The 19,838-nt window shown below is 42.2% G+C and overlaps 1 protein-coding gene across 1 annotated transcript in view; it reads right to left on the bottom strand.

The window, feature by feature from the left end:
- The window catches only part of LOC127455817 (fibrillin-1-like), a 135,344-nt gene that overhangs the window by 44,946 nt on the left and 70,560 nt on the right, over positions 1-19,838 (bottom strand). Inside the window, exons 33-40 of the mRNA XM_051723968.1 lie at positions 11,570-11,692; positions 11,281-11,403; positions 10,881-11,006; positions 8,993-9,115; positions 8,775-8,897; positions 2,599-2,766; positions 1,526-1,594; positions 1,294-1,419 (exon numbers count right to left, since the gene is read on the bottom strand). Coding sequence (XP_051579928.1) covers positions 1,294-1,419; positions 1,526-1,594; positions 2,599-2,766; positions 8,775-8,897; positions 8,993-9,115; positions 10,881-11,006; positions 11,281-11,403; positions 11,570-11,692 — 981 coding nt within the window. The remainder of the gene's footprint in view (positions 1-1,293; positions 1,420-1,525; positions 1,595-2,598; positions 2,767-8,774; positions 8,898-8,992; positions 9,116-10,880; positions 11,007-11,280; positions 11,404-11,569; positions 11,693-19,838) is intronic.

The following is a 19,838-nucleotide window of genomic DNA, read 5'->3' as shown; positions in this document are numbered from 1 at the left end:
TCATGTCCAATCAACTGAATTTACCACAGGTGGACTCCAATCAAGTTGTAGAAACATCTCAAGGATGATCAGTGGAAACAGGATGCACCTGAGCTCAATTTTGAGTGTCATGGCAAAGGCTGTGAATACTTATGTACCTGTGATTTTTTTTCGTTTTTTATTTTTAATACATTTGCAAAGATTTCAAACAAACTTCTTTCACATTGTCATTATGGGGTATTGTTTGTAGAATTTTGAGGAAAATAATGAATTTAATCCATTTTGGAATAAGGCTGTAACATAACAAAATGTGGAAAAAGTGAAGCGCTGTGAATACTTTCCGGATGCACTGTATAATCCCTCCAGAGCTCTTAGATCAAGGACTCAAAGACTGCTTATTGAACCTAGGTCTAGACTGAAGCAAAGCAGTGAATGTGCTTTTGCCATAACTGGACCCAAGCTATGGAACAATTTGCCAATACACATAAACTCTGCTCCGACATAGTCGGTTTTTAAATCTTTGCTAAAAACTATTTTTTCTTACTGTTTTATTTGTTTTTTTAAGTCTTATTCTACTGTAGAATTGTGTTTTATAGATTTTGTTGTAAAGCACATTGGTCAACGTCTGTTGTATAAATTGTGCTCTATAAATAAATTTTGACATTGACAATGTAATTTTAATGTAATTTTGGTAACTTGATAAAAAGGTTCCATTCGTTAACATTAGTTAATGCATTAGGTATCATGAACAAACAATGAACAATATATTTTTACAGCCTTTATTAATTGTAATGTTAGTTAATACAATTACAGTTGTTCATTGTTAGTTTATGTTAGTTCATAGTGCATTAACTAATGTTAACTAATACAACTTTTGATTTAAAAAATGTAATAGTATATGTTGTAGCTAACATTAAGTTCATGTTAACTACAGTAATGTTGTTAAATAATGTTAACAAATGGAACATTTTTGTAAAGTGTTACCGTAATTTTACTGTGTGGGGCATAAACATATAACTGCACAATTTAACTTGCAAAAGTGTGGCAAAAAGCAATTTTGATCTTAGTGTTAAAAAAAAAAAAAATCGGAGATCGTATCGGCCTCAAATTTCCTGATCGGTGCACCACTAGTCCTAACCAAGCACAACGTTTTGTCAGTCACTTGTTTTCTATTTCTGTGGTGTTGTGCTGGGTAGCTCCAAAAATTATGCTCCACATAGCAAAATATTAAGCATCAAAAATGTTCTGATTGGCTGTAATTTTTGTCTCTTTATGCTAAATTTGTGTGTGTGTGAAGGAATGTGTTTGACTGACCTTCACAGATTCTGGTATCTTCATTGAGTGCAAAACCTTTTGGACATTCACACTGAAAACTGCCAAACGTGTTGATGCAGTCTCCACCCTGACACAAACCCGGCAGCTCCTGACACTCATTGATATCTGTCACAGCAAAAAGAAGACATTTTACAAAATGTTCCAAGGCATGTGGAGGCCAGATGTGTTACATAAGGAGTATATTTTAATGTGTGAGTGTGTGTTCATCTACCCTCCAGTATCACTGTGATTGGATTGGGTCGGAATCCTTCTCCTCCAGGACACAGAATCCGGTATTCCGCTGGAGTAAAAACAATCAACAAACCAGTTTATGAAGCAAAAGATTGAACGTGTGCTCAGTGTTCTGGTTAGCTGTCTGTGTATCACTTACAAAAGCGATAGAGAAGAGGAAAACTACCAGTGAAAAAATATTTTTGTTCACTAAAAATTAAAAGGAGAGTTTGCAAAAAAAAAACTTAAACTATAAATTTGCACTACAACACACAAACTAAATTGAATCAAATAGGAAAGTACTTTAGTTTTCGTATTTTCAATCAATGTGGGATTATCTGATTTAATGAATCTCCCAGTCCTGATTTCTGACTATTGGTGCATTTGGTTGTGGCCATCTGATTGACATGTAATACAATTAACCACAGTTCGTGGGCACATAAATCTGAGGTAGGGGTTCTGGACGACACCACAATAATAAACAAACATGCAGCAATGGCGCTGCCATCTCCATGAAACATCGCAAAGAGTCTTGCTTAAATGAACTAAACGGCCTCAAATTACAGGGTTGCAGTTAGGAATTCTTGGGCCCGGTACGAAATGCGTTGAGTGGGCTACCCTCCAGTCAGTGCGGACAGTTATCACGTCAACGTGCACTACCCAGACGGATTTCGCAGTTGAACACTATCTCTGTTTTTATATTCGCGTCTCCCACTGAACGCGTTTAGATGCGCTATACAATATGGAACAGCCTTTCTGTGGACCCCCTCTCTACTCCGGGCACCCTCAAGCCCGGGCCTGGGACAAAAGGTCCAGTTGTACTCCCCTATCGGCAGCCCTGTAATGTTACAATGGAAGAAAACTAAAACTATGCTAAAACTAAGTACAAACTAAATACAGCCATTTTCAAAAGATACAAATTAAATACAAACCGTTGCTGCACCATTAAAACTAACTAAAACTAAAGTGAAATTAAAAACCAGAAAACACAAAACTTAAAAATAACAACCAGTGACATTTTCAAAACTTTAATAACCCTGCAGTGTACTTGTCACTTGTGTGTGAGTGACTCACTGGAGTTGCGGGGTGGACAGGCCTCACAGGGTGACCCCCATGCAAGACCTTCAGAACAACAGCAGGATGCTTTGGAAACCCCCACACCAATCTCATTGGAGCAGTCCAGACTATCAGAGGAATCGCCACGGTAACGGACATCCCGGTAGCAATTTCCAGAGCGAGTATCTGAAAGATTACAAGGATGCACACAGAGTAATGTCAGTTGCCTACACTGCAAAATTATATTCTTAATGAGGATCTTTGTCTTGATTTTCAGTAAAAACATCTGAACATCCTTAAAAAAAAAAAGATCCATTCACCTGACAAGTAAAACTGTGGAAGATATTTAGACTTGTTGTCATAGAATGTATCTTGAATATAATTTTGTTTTGTGATTTTTTTGGTGTGTGTTTACGGTCATTGTCTGAAAGGTGTATTTCTGGCTCTTTGGTAAAAGTGTGTTTATGTTTGCTGGCTAAAGAATGTTTACAGTTGTTGGGTGCTATGTCGTGGAAAAAGTTTACCCTTAAAATGTTCAAGTCTCCGAATACATAAGTCAGGCATATCGAGTATCATTTTAATTGTTAGAATCTGAACTTTTCAAAGATTACCATCACTTCTGCATTTATGTTACATAAAATAACAAAATAAGGCCTGAAAACATTCATGTGGCAAATCAGCGCCACCTAGAGGTCATGTGGTAGAAATATTGATATGAATATAAAAGTCTTTTAAATAGCACTTAAATAGAAAAATCATATATCAAATGAAAGCTCTCCTTGTCAGAAATGCTACTGTAAAGTGTTTGTTGCCCTAATACCACAGTTTGAAAGATGTTCAAAAGAATCACAAAGTGAAATATGATATCTGTAAGACATCAAATACAAATGTTTATTTTATGCGCTGATCACTGCTGTAAGCCCCAAATAGCTAAAAATAATATAATAATTCTGCTTTTACCTTAGGCAGTTTTCTAAAAATTGAGCCATTTTTTACTTTTTACATCTGTGAGCTTGCTTGTGTGAATAATCCAATGTTATTGCTTAGATGTCCAGAACAAAATAGGCAGCCCAGCAGGAAAAGCATGCTACACAAATAATCAGAAATATGTCTGTTAGCAACTATTGCTTATCAATTTTCTAAAGACACATAGAATGAGCTTCTATTCTACTCAGAGGCTGAGATATTTGATGAAACATTGGGAGTGGTGCGTGAACTGAAAATTAGACAATGTCTATGGACGAGCACATCTGTGAGGGCTAAAATGCGTTAGAGTGCCACCTACATTTCAGATGGAATTGTGTGTTGGAAGGTTATAGAGGGAAAATATTTTTCCCTATCTGTCACTCACTCGACGTTGTGTCTATGTAGTGACACTAGAGGTCACTCTTGGGAGCCCCAAACACCTCTGCTTTTCTGAAAAAAGGTCAATGAGAATTGGCGAGTGGAATTTGCATGCCACTCCCCTGGACATACAGGTATAAAAGGAGCTGGTATGAACCACTCATTCAGATTTTCTCTTCGGAGCTGAGCGGTTCTATTCATTGAAGCTGACTTCATCCGCAAAGTTCATTCACCTCATCTGCTGGATTCTTCGGTGCATTTCAGCAGCTTCTCCCCCTCTGCACCCGTGGAGTGCAGAGAACGCCCCTGGGCACTTCGGCAGAACAACTAAAAGAGTATATTCTAAAAAGAGTATATTTTCTTTCTAAAAGAGCGGCACACACGAAAAGTCTGCCTTTTCATTTGTGTGTTATTCCTGGTTGCGGTCGATATCTCTCCGCTTCTGACGGCCACGTTCGCTGTCTTACGTGTCTGGGCACCGCCCACGTGGAGACATCTTTCGTGGATGAGTCGTCCTCATTGCGAGAACATGACCATGGCAACGTTGTGGTCGCGGCTCCCCACACTGGTCCTTCTACCTACGGGTTTGAGGCCGTGTTGGTTAGCACTGGGGGTGATTTGGGGACATCAATGGGACCACCTCCGCCGGGTATCCCCCCACGGACCTCCCATTCCCCAGCACGCTCACTTGCCCCGATCGGGCTCTCGCCGGCTCGTCTCAGTGCGAGTTCGACTTCTCGTCCGGAGCTCCGGAAGACGATGAGTTATCGAGCGCACTTTCCAACCCGTCGCGATAGCTGACCTGGACCGTCCGACTCGGCTATGCGATTCAGTTTGCCAGGCGCCCGCCCAGGTTCAGCGGCGCTACCTTGCGTGCAGAGATCGCTACCCTTCTGCGCAAGGGCGCAATAGCGCCTGTCCCTCCAGCCGAGATAAAGAAAGGGTTCTACAGCCCTTACTTCATCGTACCGAAGAAAGGCGGTGGGTTGCGACCAATCCTGGACCCGCGAGTACTGAACCGGGCTTTGCACAGACTCCCGTTCAAGATGCTGACGCAAAAACGCATTCTAGCGAGCGTCCGGCATCAAGATTGGTTCGCGGCGGTAGACCTGAAGGATGTGTACTTTCACGTCTCGGTCTTACCACGACACAGAACCTTCCTGCGGTTTGCCAGTACAAGGTCCTCCCCCTCGGCCTGTCCCTGTCCCCTTGCGTCTTCACAAAGTTCGCAGAGGCTGCCCTTGCCCCGCTAAGGGAAGTGGGTATCCGCATCCTAAACTATCTCGACGACTGGCTAATCCTAGCTCACTCGAGAGTTGCTGTGAGCACACAGGGACCTCGTGCTCTGGCACCTCAGCCGACTGGGGCTTCAGGTCAACTGGGAAAAGAGCAAGCTCTCCCCGGTTCAGAGCATCTCTTTTCTTGGTCTCGAGTTGGACTCAGTCTCGATGACAGCGCGCCTCACCAACGAGTGTGCACAGTCGGTGCTGAACTATCTCAAGGCGTTCAGATGGAGAACAGCGGTTCCACTGAAACTTTTCAGAGGCTCCTGGGGTATATGGCATCCTCAGTGGTGGCCTCACCGCTTGGGTTGATGCATATGAGACCGCTTCAGCACTGGCTTCAGACTCGAGTCCTGACGGGACACATCGCGTGGCCATCATGCCGATCTGTCGCCGCCTCTTCAGCCCTTGGACCGATCTTGCATTTCTACGGGCAGGGGTTCCCCTAGAGCATGTCTCCAGGTGCGTCGTGGTTACAACAGATGCCTCCAAGACAGGCTGGGGCGCCGTATGCAACGGGCACACAGCCGCCTGCTCCTGGACTGGCCCGCGGCTGTGTTGGCACATCAACTGCCTAGAGTAGTTGGCAGTACTGCTCGCCCTGTGGAGGTTTTGGCCGTTGATCCAGGGCAAGCAGGTGTTGGTCCGGACGGACAACACAGCATCGGTAGCATACACCAACCACCAAGATGGTCTACGCTCCCACTGCATGTCACAACTCGCCCGCCGTCTCCTCCTTTGAAGTCAGCAGCGCCTCAAGTCACTACGAGCCGGGCGACCTCAACACCGCAGTGGACGCGCTGTCATGTCAGGTTACCCTCAGGGGAGAGTGGAGACTCCACCCTCAGGTGGTCCAGCTGATTTGGAGTTGATTCGGTCGAGCATAGGTAGACCTGTTTGCTTCCCGGGAATCCTCCCACTGCCCGATTTGGTACGCCCTGACCAAGGCACCCCTCGGTATAGATGCGCTGGCACACAGCTGGCCCCCTGGACTACACAAATACGTGTTTTCCCCAGTGAGCCTACTTGCACAGACCCTGTGCAAGGTCAGGGAGGACGAGGAGCAGATCATCCTAGTAGCACCCTACTGGCCCACCCAGATGTGGTTGTCGGATCTCAAGCTCCTCGCGACATTGTGCCTGGAGTTCAGTCCGGGTTACTCTCACGTGATCCTGAGACCCTGACCAGGCTATGTGCCCAAGGTTCCCATGACTCCTTTTATGGATCAGGTGGTGAACCTGCAAGCGCTGCCCCAGGAGGAGGTAGACCCAGCCTTGGCGATACTGTGTCCGGTGCGAGCTTTACGCATCTATTTGGATCGCACGCAGAGCCTTAGAAGCTCCGAGCAGCTTTTTGTTTGCTTTGGTGGACAGCGGAAAGGAAGCGCTGTCTCCAAACAGAGGATCGCCCACTGGGTCATCGACACCATCACGATGGCATATCAGGCTCAAGACGTGCCACCCCCTGCGGGGTTACGAGCCCACTCCACCAGGAGTGTGGCGGCCTCCTGGGCCCTGGCCAGTGGCGCCTCTTTGGCAGACATCTGCAGAGCAGCGGGCTGGGCAACACCCAACACCTTTGCGAGGTACTACAATCTCCGGGTTGAGCCAGTCTCATCCCGTGTAGTGGCAGGCACGAGCAGGTAAGTTCCGGGAAACTGGCCGGGTGTACCGCTTGCGCATAGCGCCTTTCCCCTCCCTTGAGGTGAAGACGTGCGCTCTTGACTCCCAGTCATGTTTACAGACTGTGATCCCTGGATGACTTTCCTCCTTAGCCCTCTGGCAGCTGAGATTGTGGAGAAACTCGCTGACCAGCCCAGTACGTGTGCTAATGAGCCCCTGTACTGAGGTAGATGCCCCACATGTGCTGGCTCCCCGAAGGCGACCCCATGTGATATCTTCCGCAAAATTTTTCCCTGTCGGCAGAGGCCCCTCTGCCCCCGGTCGCCATGCTCTGTAGAAACTCCTCCCCCTTTGGGTAGGACCTACCATGAGACCTCTCCACATGACATACTTCCGACAAGACTTGGTAAGACCATATGACGTATTCCACTCAAAATACCCCCCCCCCTTTTTGGGCAGGGTGTGGTCTCCGCTGTGTCTTCCCCTTGGGAGGGACACCCCCTAATGCAGACACTTATGGTTCCCAGTCAGTTAACAAATTCCACTCTTTTTGGGGAGAAAAGAGAGGGAAAAGAGGCCTCGGCTGGGCTAGCCTTTCCCTATAGTTGGGCAGTCGACTTGTTCCTGATGGACCGTTCGACGCTCATAAGAGCGTTGGGGGAGGTTACATGACGGCCTGGTGCGCTGGCTACGAGGCACACAGCAGTCTGCCTGTCACACACTGCCAGTTCACGCAACACAGTTCAGTTAGTTCTGGCGTTTTGTATAGGGACCCCTAGTGTCACTACATCGACACAACGTCGAGTGAGTGACAGATAGGGAACGTCCTGTTCACTTTCATAACCTCCGTTCCCTGATGGAGGGAACAAGATGTTGTGTCCCTCTTGCCACAACGCTGAACTACCCGCTGAAATGGCCGGGACCTGGTCTCGGCTCCTCGGCACAAAACCTGAATGAGTGGTTGCATACCAGCTCCTTTTATACCCGTATGTCCGGGGGAGTGGCATGCAAATTCCACTCGCCAATTCTCATTGGCCTTTTTTAAAAAAAGCAGAGGTGTTTGGGGCTCCCAAGAGTGACCCCTAGTGTCGACACAACGTCTTGTTCCCTCCATCAGGGAACGGAGGTTACGAAAGTAACCAGGACATTTTCTAGTAACTGGAGGGAGATGGCATGAACAGAACCAGAATTACATGCTTACAAAGTTAGGACAACAACAAAACAGGGTGGTTCTGAAAACAGCATTAGACCAATTTTTGGCAATTAGTCCACAGTACGTCTGAATGGTGAGCTTTTAAATTGAGTGTGAAAAATTGAAGAGTTGAAGAGATTAAACACTTTTCCTGCACCTGGAATACACGTTAGGTGTACTTAACTTAATCATTCATTTAAAAAAAGTTTTAAAACCTTTTTATTTTTATTTAACACATATCATGAATTTTTGAGTATCGAATATCAAGATGTTTTCTTAGGGTTAATCCATATGACCTGAACAAATGTGCCTTTTTATAAAAATTAAAAACTTAACACACATACAGTCATGAGGGTCTAAAGGGGTCTTCTTTGTTTTATGTATTTTTTTTTTCTGCATGCTGGTTACACCACATGACTGTGATTCGGGCCACTGCTTTTTTAATTTGAATAATAATATTTTGAAAATGTTTTTCACTGCTTATTTTTTAAGAATAATATTAAAAGACTTATTATGCCTTTTCAAGAATTTCAGCTTTTAATGAGACTTTTTTTATTATTATTTAATGCCTCTGGACCGTTACACCATCAAACGACTTTAACCTCTGAAACTGAAGTAATTGTATTGGGTGAATTGCATTTTCTATGTATTTTTGAATAACTTAATAGGTCCAGACAAAAAAAATAGCATCACATTATTTACCCATTAACAAGTTTTTTAAACGTTTTTTTTATTTTTTTTTTATTGTCTCACCCACACAGCCGACTCCAGTGGGGTTGAGCTCAAAGTCTGGAGGACAGTTGCAGATGTAGCTGCCGGGTGTGTTGACGCACAATCCACTAATACAGGTGGTGGGGTCGGCACACTCGTTCACGTCTGTCACAGAATGGAGAGAGAAGAGAGGGATGAGAGGAGAGCAGGGCTCAGCAAATACAAACGAATAACTGAGATGGTCAGAGAGGTTCTAATACCTGTGCAGTTTCCTCCACTGCGGTCCAGCTCATATCCAGGGTTACAGACACACCTAAAGAGCCCCGGAATATTCCGACACCGACCGTTCACACAGATATCAGCAAACGTGCACTCATCTATGTCTGTGAAGAGAGAGACAGACAGTGAGAGAGAGAGGGGGACAGAAACAGAAAGACAGAGAAAGCATCAAGCATCATATACTGTATGTGGACAAATTTACACACATAAACAATCATTACAGAACATGACAAAATTCAAATTAAACTTGGAGAGGGACATATAGCAGCAATGACTGCTAGATATGTTCTTACAAAGGATAAACGTATATTATCCCAGTGTGTTATCTATACCCTAATGTTCACCACAAAGACCCTCAGTAAGTCTGTGTGTGTACAGTATGTAGGCAAGTTATTTAATGTTAATGGTCTTCAGTGTTATGTAAACACTGTGGTCTTCAGCTGGATTTGTGTTTAACTTAAGTTGAATTATCTATCAATATATTGTTCAATTTGTACATACATTCTCAGCTTTGTTAATATTGTATTGCCATATTTTTTAAACCCATTTTGAATTGAACTGAACAGAAAGCAGCTGTAACAGATTATGTCTCTAAATGAGGAGGAACTGGACTCACAGGAAGTGTCAGAACAACAGCGACCTCACAGCTCTGAGGCACAAACACACACAGATCTAAACACACACACACGGCGTATCAAGACACACTCACACAGCACGCACATGTGGAGAAGAAAACAGCTCAACTGGATCATAAAGGCATTTTAACAGTTCACTGTCCACATACCATACCCCGAAAATGACTGAAAGACAACATGAAATGGCATTCGCAACGAATTTAATTTTAGGAATGTGACATATTTCCGAGTGAAACAGAATATGGATAGTTGTCAAATATATATACATAAAAATATTGTCATAAATAGTTTTAAATGAAGTATAGCATGTCATGCTGCAGGACACTGACTGACATGTCATGTCAAATATATAGTGGAACTATAAGGCAGAGGCTATTTGCACTAAGTGTAAATAAATAAAAACAAAAAACATCTTCTTTGCACTAACTACAAATAGTGTTAGATACTATTTACACCTAAATAAATACTAACATACAGTATCGGGCATCACTGCAGCATGTTTCTTTAGAGTCCCACAGACATCCTACACTGACCCCTACACCTAAACCTAACCCTAACCTTCCCTTACAAAAATTAACCATGGTTTTACTACAGTAACCACAGTATTACCATTGTATTTTGTAGTAAAATCATAGTAACCACAAAATTAAACATGGTTACTATAATTTTACTTTAGTAAAACCATAGTTAATTTGACCTGGATCAATCCTTTCTCTCAGTTCCCTGACTTTCACCGTGACCAAATCACTGTGAGGAAATCAAACATTATATTATTTTTTGTTGTCATAAAGTTATTATTTATTTATTCTGAAATATTACGAGAAAAAGTGGGACAAAAGGAGGAATTGAACCCGGGTCGTCCTCACAAAAAAAGCACATCCACACCGTCATTACACCCCACGCCATTGCAGCGACATTAGGGTTTGTCTAGTTTGTCTTCAATTTCAGTGTTTCTACCAGACTATTGGAGCACTGCACTGTGTGGCAGCTGCATTTATACATAGTGCAAATAGTCACTCCGGAACTATAATGGGATCATCCAATGGGATTTTAATGGATCATGGAAATTACTATGCTATGATATTGTTTGATATTATGTTTCCCTGGCTACTCGACCTTTATTATGTCAGCAGAAAGGAAAAGTTCAGAGGTTGAGAAAGTTATTACATTTTCATTATGAAAATTCATTATGAGAGAGAGAGACAGAAATAGGGAGATAGATGAGTGGTCTTACCTTCACAAGCTTTGCCATCTGCAGTGGGAACGAAGCCCATGTCACATTCACAGCGATATCCACCAGCACTATTCAGACAGTGTCCACTCTCACATAGATTCACATTGTCAGCACACTCATCAGTGTCTGCAGGACAAGTACATAAACAATAAACGAGTTAGTATGTAGTGTGTGTTATTGTGTGCTAGTGATTATTGTGTGCCAGTTTATGACTTTTGATAAGTTGTCAATTCTGTCTAGTTTCAAAATCGACAGCCTTGTCCATGAATAGCGTGCAATATTCCTTAGTCAGGGCTCAACAATAAAGACGGCCTGCAGGCCAATGCTGCATTGTCACTTAATGTTACTTTTGTTGATCTTGTAAATGTGGTTGACCACTATTGTGCGTTTGTATGTGTACCTGTGCAGTAGAAGCCATCTCCAGTAAAGCCCTCTTTGCACAGGCAGCGGTAGGAGCCCATGGTGTTCATACAGTCTGCACTGGGACTGCACATGTGTGTTCCATTAGAACATTCATCAAGATCTGAAACAGGACACACACACACCATCAAACACTCACAAACTTTACGCAACTATACAAACTTTATGTAACTATACAGTTTATTTCATCCAAAAACATAAACCAGCACATTTAATGTCAGATCAACATGAACTGCTCAATGCAGTGTCATTTCTGTGTTTGTATGTACCTGTGCATTTGATTCCGTCCCCGATCCAGCCTGGAGCGCAGCTGCATTTAAAGCTGCCAGCCGTGTTTGTACAGGCCGCATGACGGTCGCAGTTATGAGCACCAATCTCACACTCGTCAATGTCTGAAATACATGATGTGAAGACAAGGTCAGAATTTCATAGCTTTTACAGCTCTGTTGGAGGTGTTTTTACAGTGAATAATGACATACATTTAGGTCTGTTCCTCACACAAAGCTATCATATGACTTCAAAAGACTTGGAATATAGTGCATGAGTCATTTGGAATACTTCTAGGATACTTTTATGTTGCTTTTTTGTCATATTTGAAGCTATACAGTGTCTGTCCCAGTTCACATTCATTGTATTTTCATTTTGTGTCATTTTAATTTCTGGGCAAACTATCCCTTTAAACACAAGATGCTATGAGCCAGTCAGTATTTCGCTCTGTCTGTCCCTATAATGTGTGTGTGTTTACTGACTGTGTCATTAGTTATGTTGATTAAGTGCAGTTCAGTTGTGAGATCTTCACATTCTGTTCCTGTCATCAGTGAGTCTCATTAGAACAGACAGACTGTCTGTCCCTAAATAACCCAGAGCAGAGCAACCTCTCTCTCTCTCTGTTTTGTGTCTTCCATCCTGTTAGTTCAACTGCATGTCTATTAGAACAAATCTAATCCACAAAAATGCACAAACACATGTCCAACTGACAATAAATCAATGTGATAAAAAGAGCGAGAGGAAATAACTGTTTTAGAGTTAATTTGCCTGACGGGAATTATATCAGATAAACAAACTCATCAATTACATCACTAATGTGATCACAAACACACACAAAAAAGTTGAAAAGAAATGCAGTTTAGGACATAAACTGAAGGATGTGCTAATGAAGACAATGTCCAAATGAAGCAAAGCACTGTGACCATGCACTACGTCTTATTAGATTTTTGTGAGAGTGTTAATTCTAAGTGTATTTTTCATGCCAGCGCAAAGCGCAAGTGGGCAGGAGTGTTTGCACTATCTGTGGGTGTAAGCGCGCAAACTGTAGGTGTATTGTATGTAAATGAAGTGCCGCAAAGTGCAATTTGCTATTTTCCTGAGAAATAGTCAATGCGCCAAGACGTTTCAATACCACGCCTTTTTTCAGCGCAAAGTCTTAATTCAGTTCTCGCATTGCAGTTTGGAGATTACACCTGCAGGTGGTAAAAAAGTTAATGTCCAAACTCCAAAAATATGGTGGAACATCAAATTATGTCCCTGACAATTGCAATTTATGAAACTAAAATTTATTAGATTTGTGTTAAACGATCATGGTAATTTTCTTAATTATTATTATTGTAATGTTTATATTTACAATGTATGTATGATCTCATTTGTATTAGCACTTTCCCACCTGTTGTTGTAGAATGATTTTTAAGTCGCAAAAGAGGCCAGTGGAAGAAGTTGGAATAAGTAAAATGTTTGGATTTGGTATGATTTATTTTTTTACCACTTCGAAATTTTTATTATATTTTTGTTTCATTTGAATTTAGAAATACTTTTTGTTTAATTGTTTCGTAGATAGAAGTGCGTTTCGATACGGTTAATACTACCTTGATTTGTGTGTCAGTAGATTGAAATAATTAATAATACTTACATTCTCTATAATTTACTGGAGCCTACATCCATAGCCTGAACCACATTTTCCAATATGTATAAAAGGAGCATGTCACATTTAACAAAGACGCAGTTAATGCACAAAATGTTACAGTTTGTAAGGAAGGACCCAAACGCAGGTGGCAGTTTTGCTAAGTTTATTTGCAAACCAAACAAAAACTGACAAAGGAGATAAACAAGAACAGAGAACTGAAAACTCAAAGAAACAAACCAACTAAAAGCCAACCGAGCAAAACAGGGAACTGACCAACAGGAATTTATACAAAATAATCTGACACAAGACTGAACACAAGAGGAGTTTAAATAGGCAGACTAATGAGGGAGAACAGGTGAAACAGATATCAAGGTAACGAGGCAAACGAGAGGGCGGGGTATCACTCAAGACAGAAAAGCATGTGGCAATGAGGACACCAAACAAAGCGATGCACTAACACACAGACAATTGACATGAGCACATGCCACCAGGAAAACACAAGCAACATGCACTCATGTCATCAGACAGGACAAAAGAATACATGACAATGCCAATAAATGCACAAACACCGGACTAGATAAAACCTGAGCACCCATTGCAAAGTAAACAACCAATGCAACACCCAGCCACAAACTAATACACAAAACGTGTCAGAGCTCAACCACCCGATAATAAACACAACCAACAGAAGTGGCATAACTGGACAATCAGGGAGAGGAGACGGTCACGATCCTGCCACAACATGAAAAACCAAGACTAAAGTGGCAGGTCCATGACAGTACCCCTCCACAAAAGAGGACAGATGGCTCCAGGATGGGAGCAAGGACAGACGGCTCTAGGAAGGGAGTGAGGATAGATGGCTCTAGGACAGGATCAAAATCAACCAGGGAAACGAATTCCTCGGCCATGAGCACTGGCAGTGATGGGGGAATGGCCTCCGTGGTCGTGAGCACAGGCTGTGACAGGGGAATGACCTCCATGGTCATGAGCACTGGCTGTGACAGGGGAATGACCTCCATGGTCATGAGCACAAGCTATGACAGGGGATCAGATAAAACAGATAACAAGATAACGAGGCAAATGAGAGGGAGGGGTATCACTCAAGACAATAAAGCATGTGGCAATGAGGAAACCAAACAAAGCCACGCACTAAAACATGTCCTACACAGACAATTGACACGAGCACATGCCGCCAGGAAAACACAAGCAACATGCACTCATGTCAACAGACAATAACAGGACAAGAGAATACATGACAGTGCCAATAAAGCAATGCCATGCATTCTCACACAAACACAGGACTAGACTAAACCTGAGTTCCCACTGCAAAGTAAACAAACAATCCAACGCACACCCAGCCACAAAATAATACACGAAACGTATCAGAGCTCGACCACCCTATAATAAACACTACTAATAGAATTGGCCAAACCCTGACACAACATAGAACAAGGCAAAACAATCAGAGACAGCACTGGACAATCAGGGAGAGGAGACGGCCATGATCTCGCCATGAATGAAAAACCAAGAACAAAGTAGCAGGACCGTGACACAAAAGAATGTAAGTCCATATTTCTATTCTTCTAATTTATTGCATACAGTCCATTTACACTACTAAATTCTTATGAATGTGCTGTCTTTGTTTATATCGCTAGTGCTTGAGGGAATGGACTATGTAATAGGATGCGGACACTTCAATAACTGGAACAGAACCTCTGAATTAAACTACACTTGACCCAGCTGCAGCTCATAACGCCTTTTGCATGCAATTTCGCCAAACCCACTTGCGCCTAGACTTAGCGCGTACTTGCAAGAAATTACCAAAACTTCCTGGCCATGCCCATTAACTTTGCATGTAAGACGTATAGCATAGTGCTGTGCTTAGAGCTTGCACTCTTACAATAGGGCCCAAAATGTTGTATGTTCACTGAGTGTGTGTTCACACGTGACCCCTGACCTCAGCCACTCAAACTATAAGAGAGCATGGATGTGATGTCACTCTTATTTACATGTGCTAGCAAGGGCCTATTAAAACACAATTGATACTGAACGTGGACGACTTTTAGAAACACACAAATTTGGGATTATGTTTTTGTTACAGTCATTAATCACTGACTGCACTACTGCCAGATTAATCATTCCAGAATCCAACAGTGAAACGAATAGAACTCAAAATAAACAATCTTCAGTTCATTAAGATGAAACTTGAATCCTAATAAGAAAACTACATCATCTACATATCACTGAAACATTATAATAAATGACGATCGGCTCTTAAAATTCAAGTCTAATTCACAGAAGGACATTTACATATGAGAAACTTTCAAAAACGTCACTAATAAAACTACACAGAAATAAACGCTGTGAAACCGATGCAGATGTACATAACTCACCGCCACAATGTTAGGGTGTTGCCAGGGTGTTGCTATGAAATTGCTATGGTATTTTTGGTGGTTTCTAGGGCATTGCTTACTGGCTTAAGTCTAAAGAGTCTGAAAGGTGAAAAATGTTTAAAAAAGAGTTTAATACTTAAGGTTATAATCAGAGACTAAAAACGGTTCAAGGAACAAAAACGAACAAAATTTTGGGTAGAACGTAACCCAAAATGGGAACAAAGTCCCTTTCAATTGTTCCTTAGTGAAAACGTTATTTAAAAAAACGATTCATTTCATTCCCATAATTTTTTCATGAAACCAAAGAGCAAAGGGCTAATCACAGTAAATTTTCGGAATTACACCATTTCCTGTTGCCCAAAAAAATGGGCTTCACTCTTTTTAGTAGAATATGATAAGCATGTGCTTTGATTCTGAAGGAAACCGCTGCACCACACATTTCTTTGCCTAATTGCACATTGTGGATGTAGACTTCTGTGACATGCTGAAGACATTTTTGGCAAGGAAAAATACTAAGGTAAATTTCTCAGTTGTTTCCAAGTCTTCAATTAATTAATGTTAGATATGATGCATTAATACAGATTTGATGCTGTTAGCACAGAAACAGATCTGTAATAAAAAAATAAATAAAAAAAGAATAAGTATAATTACACAATTATTAAATAATTAAAATAAAATACAGTAATTCGCATAAGATTAAGTTAAGTCCAAACGTGCCCACGCAGTGTGTGCAGTGTGTATTAACTGTTTACCAATCAGAAAAGAAGGCAGCGGAATGCCGGAACAAGGATGAAAAAATACAATTTCTGCTCAGAATGAACCGAAATGAAAAATGTTTGTTTTCAGTTGCTGGTTATAATACTTTTTTTAGTGGTGCTTAAAAATTCATTGAAATGTTTGTGATGGAAATGTAAGAAAAAATAAAATGGACAAATTTTAAATCAGATAATTCAAATGGATGATGATATCCATGTCAAGGGAACATGTGCAAGACACGCAGATATGAGTGATGCAGACATGATGCGTCGCTCGTCAAGACTGCAGCACTCTGCAGAATACTGCTTAACGGACTGAGCCGGAAACAAGCCAAAGCATTCAGTCATGACTTCATGAGGCAAAAATGTGTATAAAAAAAACTAAATGAGTTTCAGAAATATAGATACTGAGGACCTGCTGCTGCCTGTGTGCTATAACTGTGGGGCTGAGATTCATTAGCAACTGATCAGCGTTCAGGAATCTGGAGAGAAAATCTCTTAATGTTAAACTGTGCCGGGAAAGCTCTCCCTCACGTGGAAATATCCCGAGCTGGAAGCGTCCAGAGAACATGTGCCGTCTTTTTCTTGGCAGCAGAATTCCAGAGCTGTGACTCACCTCAGATGCTGTTCTTTCCTTCAGGAAAACATGCACTAAAAACATGGAAAATATGACCTCCTGTGAGTGAGTGCTGTGAGGGGCTGGTCCGTCCTTCAGCGTGAGCATAAGTCAGATATGTGTAAAAATTATTGCTCATGCTCCCTGAACCACTCTTTCACAATTTGAGCTCGATGAATATTGATACGGTCATCCTGGAATATGCCTGTGCCATCAGGGAAAAAAAGATCCATTGATGGGATAACCTGGTCATTCAGTACATCCAGGTAGTCAGCTGACTTAATTTTATTGCCCCATAATGTTGCTGAGCCTAGACCTGACCAGTTGAAGCAACCCCAGATCATAACACTGCCTCTAGAGGCTTGTAGAGTGGGCACTATGCATGACGGGTGCATCGCTTCATGAGCATCCCTTCTTAACCTGACACGCCCATCGCTTTGGAATAAGATAAATCTGGACTCATAAGACCACATGACCTTTTTCCATTGCTCCACAGTCCAATCTTTATGATCCCTAGCAAACTGAAGTCGTTTTTTCCGATTAGCCTCACTAACAAGTGGCTTTCTTGTGGCCAGACAGCTGTTTAGTCCCAATCCTGTAAGTTCTGAGGAAATGCTCTTACTTACACTATTAAACATAGCCGTGAGTTCTACTGTCGATTTTCTTCTGACCACATTTCTTCCACGAAGCTGATGGTTTACCACTAATATACTGAATTGGCAACTTTAAAACCCTTCTACTGTCTCTATGCCTTCACTAAAATACAGGGAAAAAATTTTATTTATTTATTTTGAGGAATTTTATAATTTTCCATTGCACACCTGACAATCTTTCATGGCACACTAGTGGGCATAGTGGTTGGGAAACACTGGTTTAGGTAGCCAAATAGTATTACAGAAGATTTGGCTGACATCTCTCGGACAGCCACAGTTTCTTCTCCTGTCTTCCGCATTCACTTTCTTGTAGTGCATGTGAAGTAGGGCGGGGAGGGGTGACAGCCGTTAACAGTAACAAAAATTTCAAATTAGAAATTACATCCAATCACAGTAATGATGTTAACAAATAAATCAGACAATGCATAGGCAATTTAGGGATATCCCCACAGTTGTGGTCTTGACCAGTCTTGAAATAAAATCTTGAATCCTCTTTGTCTGAGACCGAGACAAGACCGAGTAAAAATGCAGTCGATTCCGAGACGAGACCTTCAAAAAGTGGTCTCAAGACCAAGACCGATCTCGAGTACTAAGTATTTTCTTTCTCCCCAATTTGGAATGCCCAATTCCCAATGCGCTCTAGGTCCTCATGGTGACTCACCTCAATCCGGGTGGCAGAGAACGAATCTCAGTTGCCTCCGCGTCCGAGACCGTCAATACGCATATCTTATCATGTGGCTTGTTGAGTGTGTTACTGGAGACATAGCGCATGTGGAGGCTTCACGCTATTCTCTGTGGCATCCACGCACAACTCACCACGTGCCCCACTGAGAGCGAGAACCACATTATGGCAACCACAAGGAGGTTACCCCATGTGACTCTACCCTCCCTAGCAACCGGGCCAATTTGTTTGCTAAAGAGACCTGGCTGGAGTCACTCAGCATGCCCTGGATTCAAACTTGTGACTCCAGGGGTGGTAGTCTGCGTCTTTACTCGCTGAGCTACCCAGGCCCCCCCAACACTAAGTATTAAACTTCAGCATGTAACTCGTCCTGCACTGTAGTTCACCCAAAAATGAAAATTCACTCATCATTTACTCACCCTCATGCCATCCCAGATGTGTATGATATTGTGTATGTAAGATTTTTAGAAGAATATCTTAGCTCTTTAAGTCCATACAATGTAAGTGAATAGTGGCCAGATTAACATTTAAGTCCTTTTTTTACTATAAATTCTCCTCCCTCCCCAGCAGGTGGCAATATGCACAAAGAATGCAAATCGGCCAAAAAAAATAAAAAAAAATAAAAAGTAGTATGTGAAAGTGGAGATTTATAGTTAAAAAAGGACTTAAATATTTATCTGTTTCTCACCCACACCTATCATATCACTTCAGAAGATATAGATTTAACCACTGGAGTCATATGGATTACTTTTATGCTGCCTTTATGTGCTTTCTGGACCTTTAAAGTTTTGGTCACCATTCACTTGCATTGTATGGACCTACAAAGCTGAGATATTCTTCAAAAATCTTTGTTTGTGTGCAGCAGAAGAAAGAAAGTCATACACACCTGGGATGGCATGAGGGTGAGTAAACGATGAGAGAAATTTCATTTTTGGGTGAATTATCCCTTTAAATCATGCAATGCTTGTTGAGGAGAGGTGTGCTGTTTCTTGAAAAAGATTTCAGGTGAAAAAAATCCTATAGATTTACATTGAAGGAGGGACCAGAGCCATATACACTGATGAGCCAAAATATTATGACCACCTGCCTAATGTGCTGTTGGTCCTCCACCTGCACCCAAAACAGCATGGACCGCTGAGGCATGGACTCTACAAGACACGTGAAGGTGTCCTGTGGTATCTGGCATCAAGACATTAGCAGCAGATCCTTCAAGTCCTGTAATTGCGAGGTGGAGCCACCGTGGATCAGACTTTTGGTCCAGCACATCCCACAGATGCTTAATCGGATTGAGATCTGGGAAATTTGGAGGGCAGGGCAACACCTTGAACTCTTCCTCATGTTCCTCAAACCATTCCCGAACTATGTGTGCAGTGTGGCAGGGCGCATTATCCTGCTGCAAGAGGCCACTGCCATCAGGCAATACCATTGCCATGAAGGGGTGTACCTGGTCTGCAATGAAGTTTAGGTAGGTGGCACGTGTCAAATTGACGTGCACATGAATGTCTGGTCCCAGGGTTTCCCAGCAGAACATTGCCCAGAGCA

The sequence above is a fragment of the Myxocyprinus asiaticus genome, chromosome 18 (assembly GCF_019703515.2).
Source record: "Myxocyprinus asiaticus isolate MX2 ecotype Aquarium Trade chromosome 18, UBuf_Myxa_2, whole genome shotgun sequence".
In the NCBI taxonomy this organism is placed as follows: Eukaryota; Metazoa; Chordata; class Actinopteri; order Cypriniformes; family Catostomidae; genus Myxocyprinus; species Myxocyprinus asiaticus.
The sequence above is the reverse complement of the archived record's forward strand: the minus strand, read 5'-3'. Positions and strand labels throughout refer to the sequence as shown.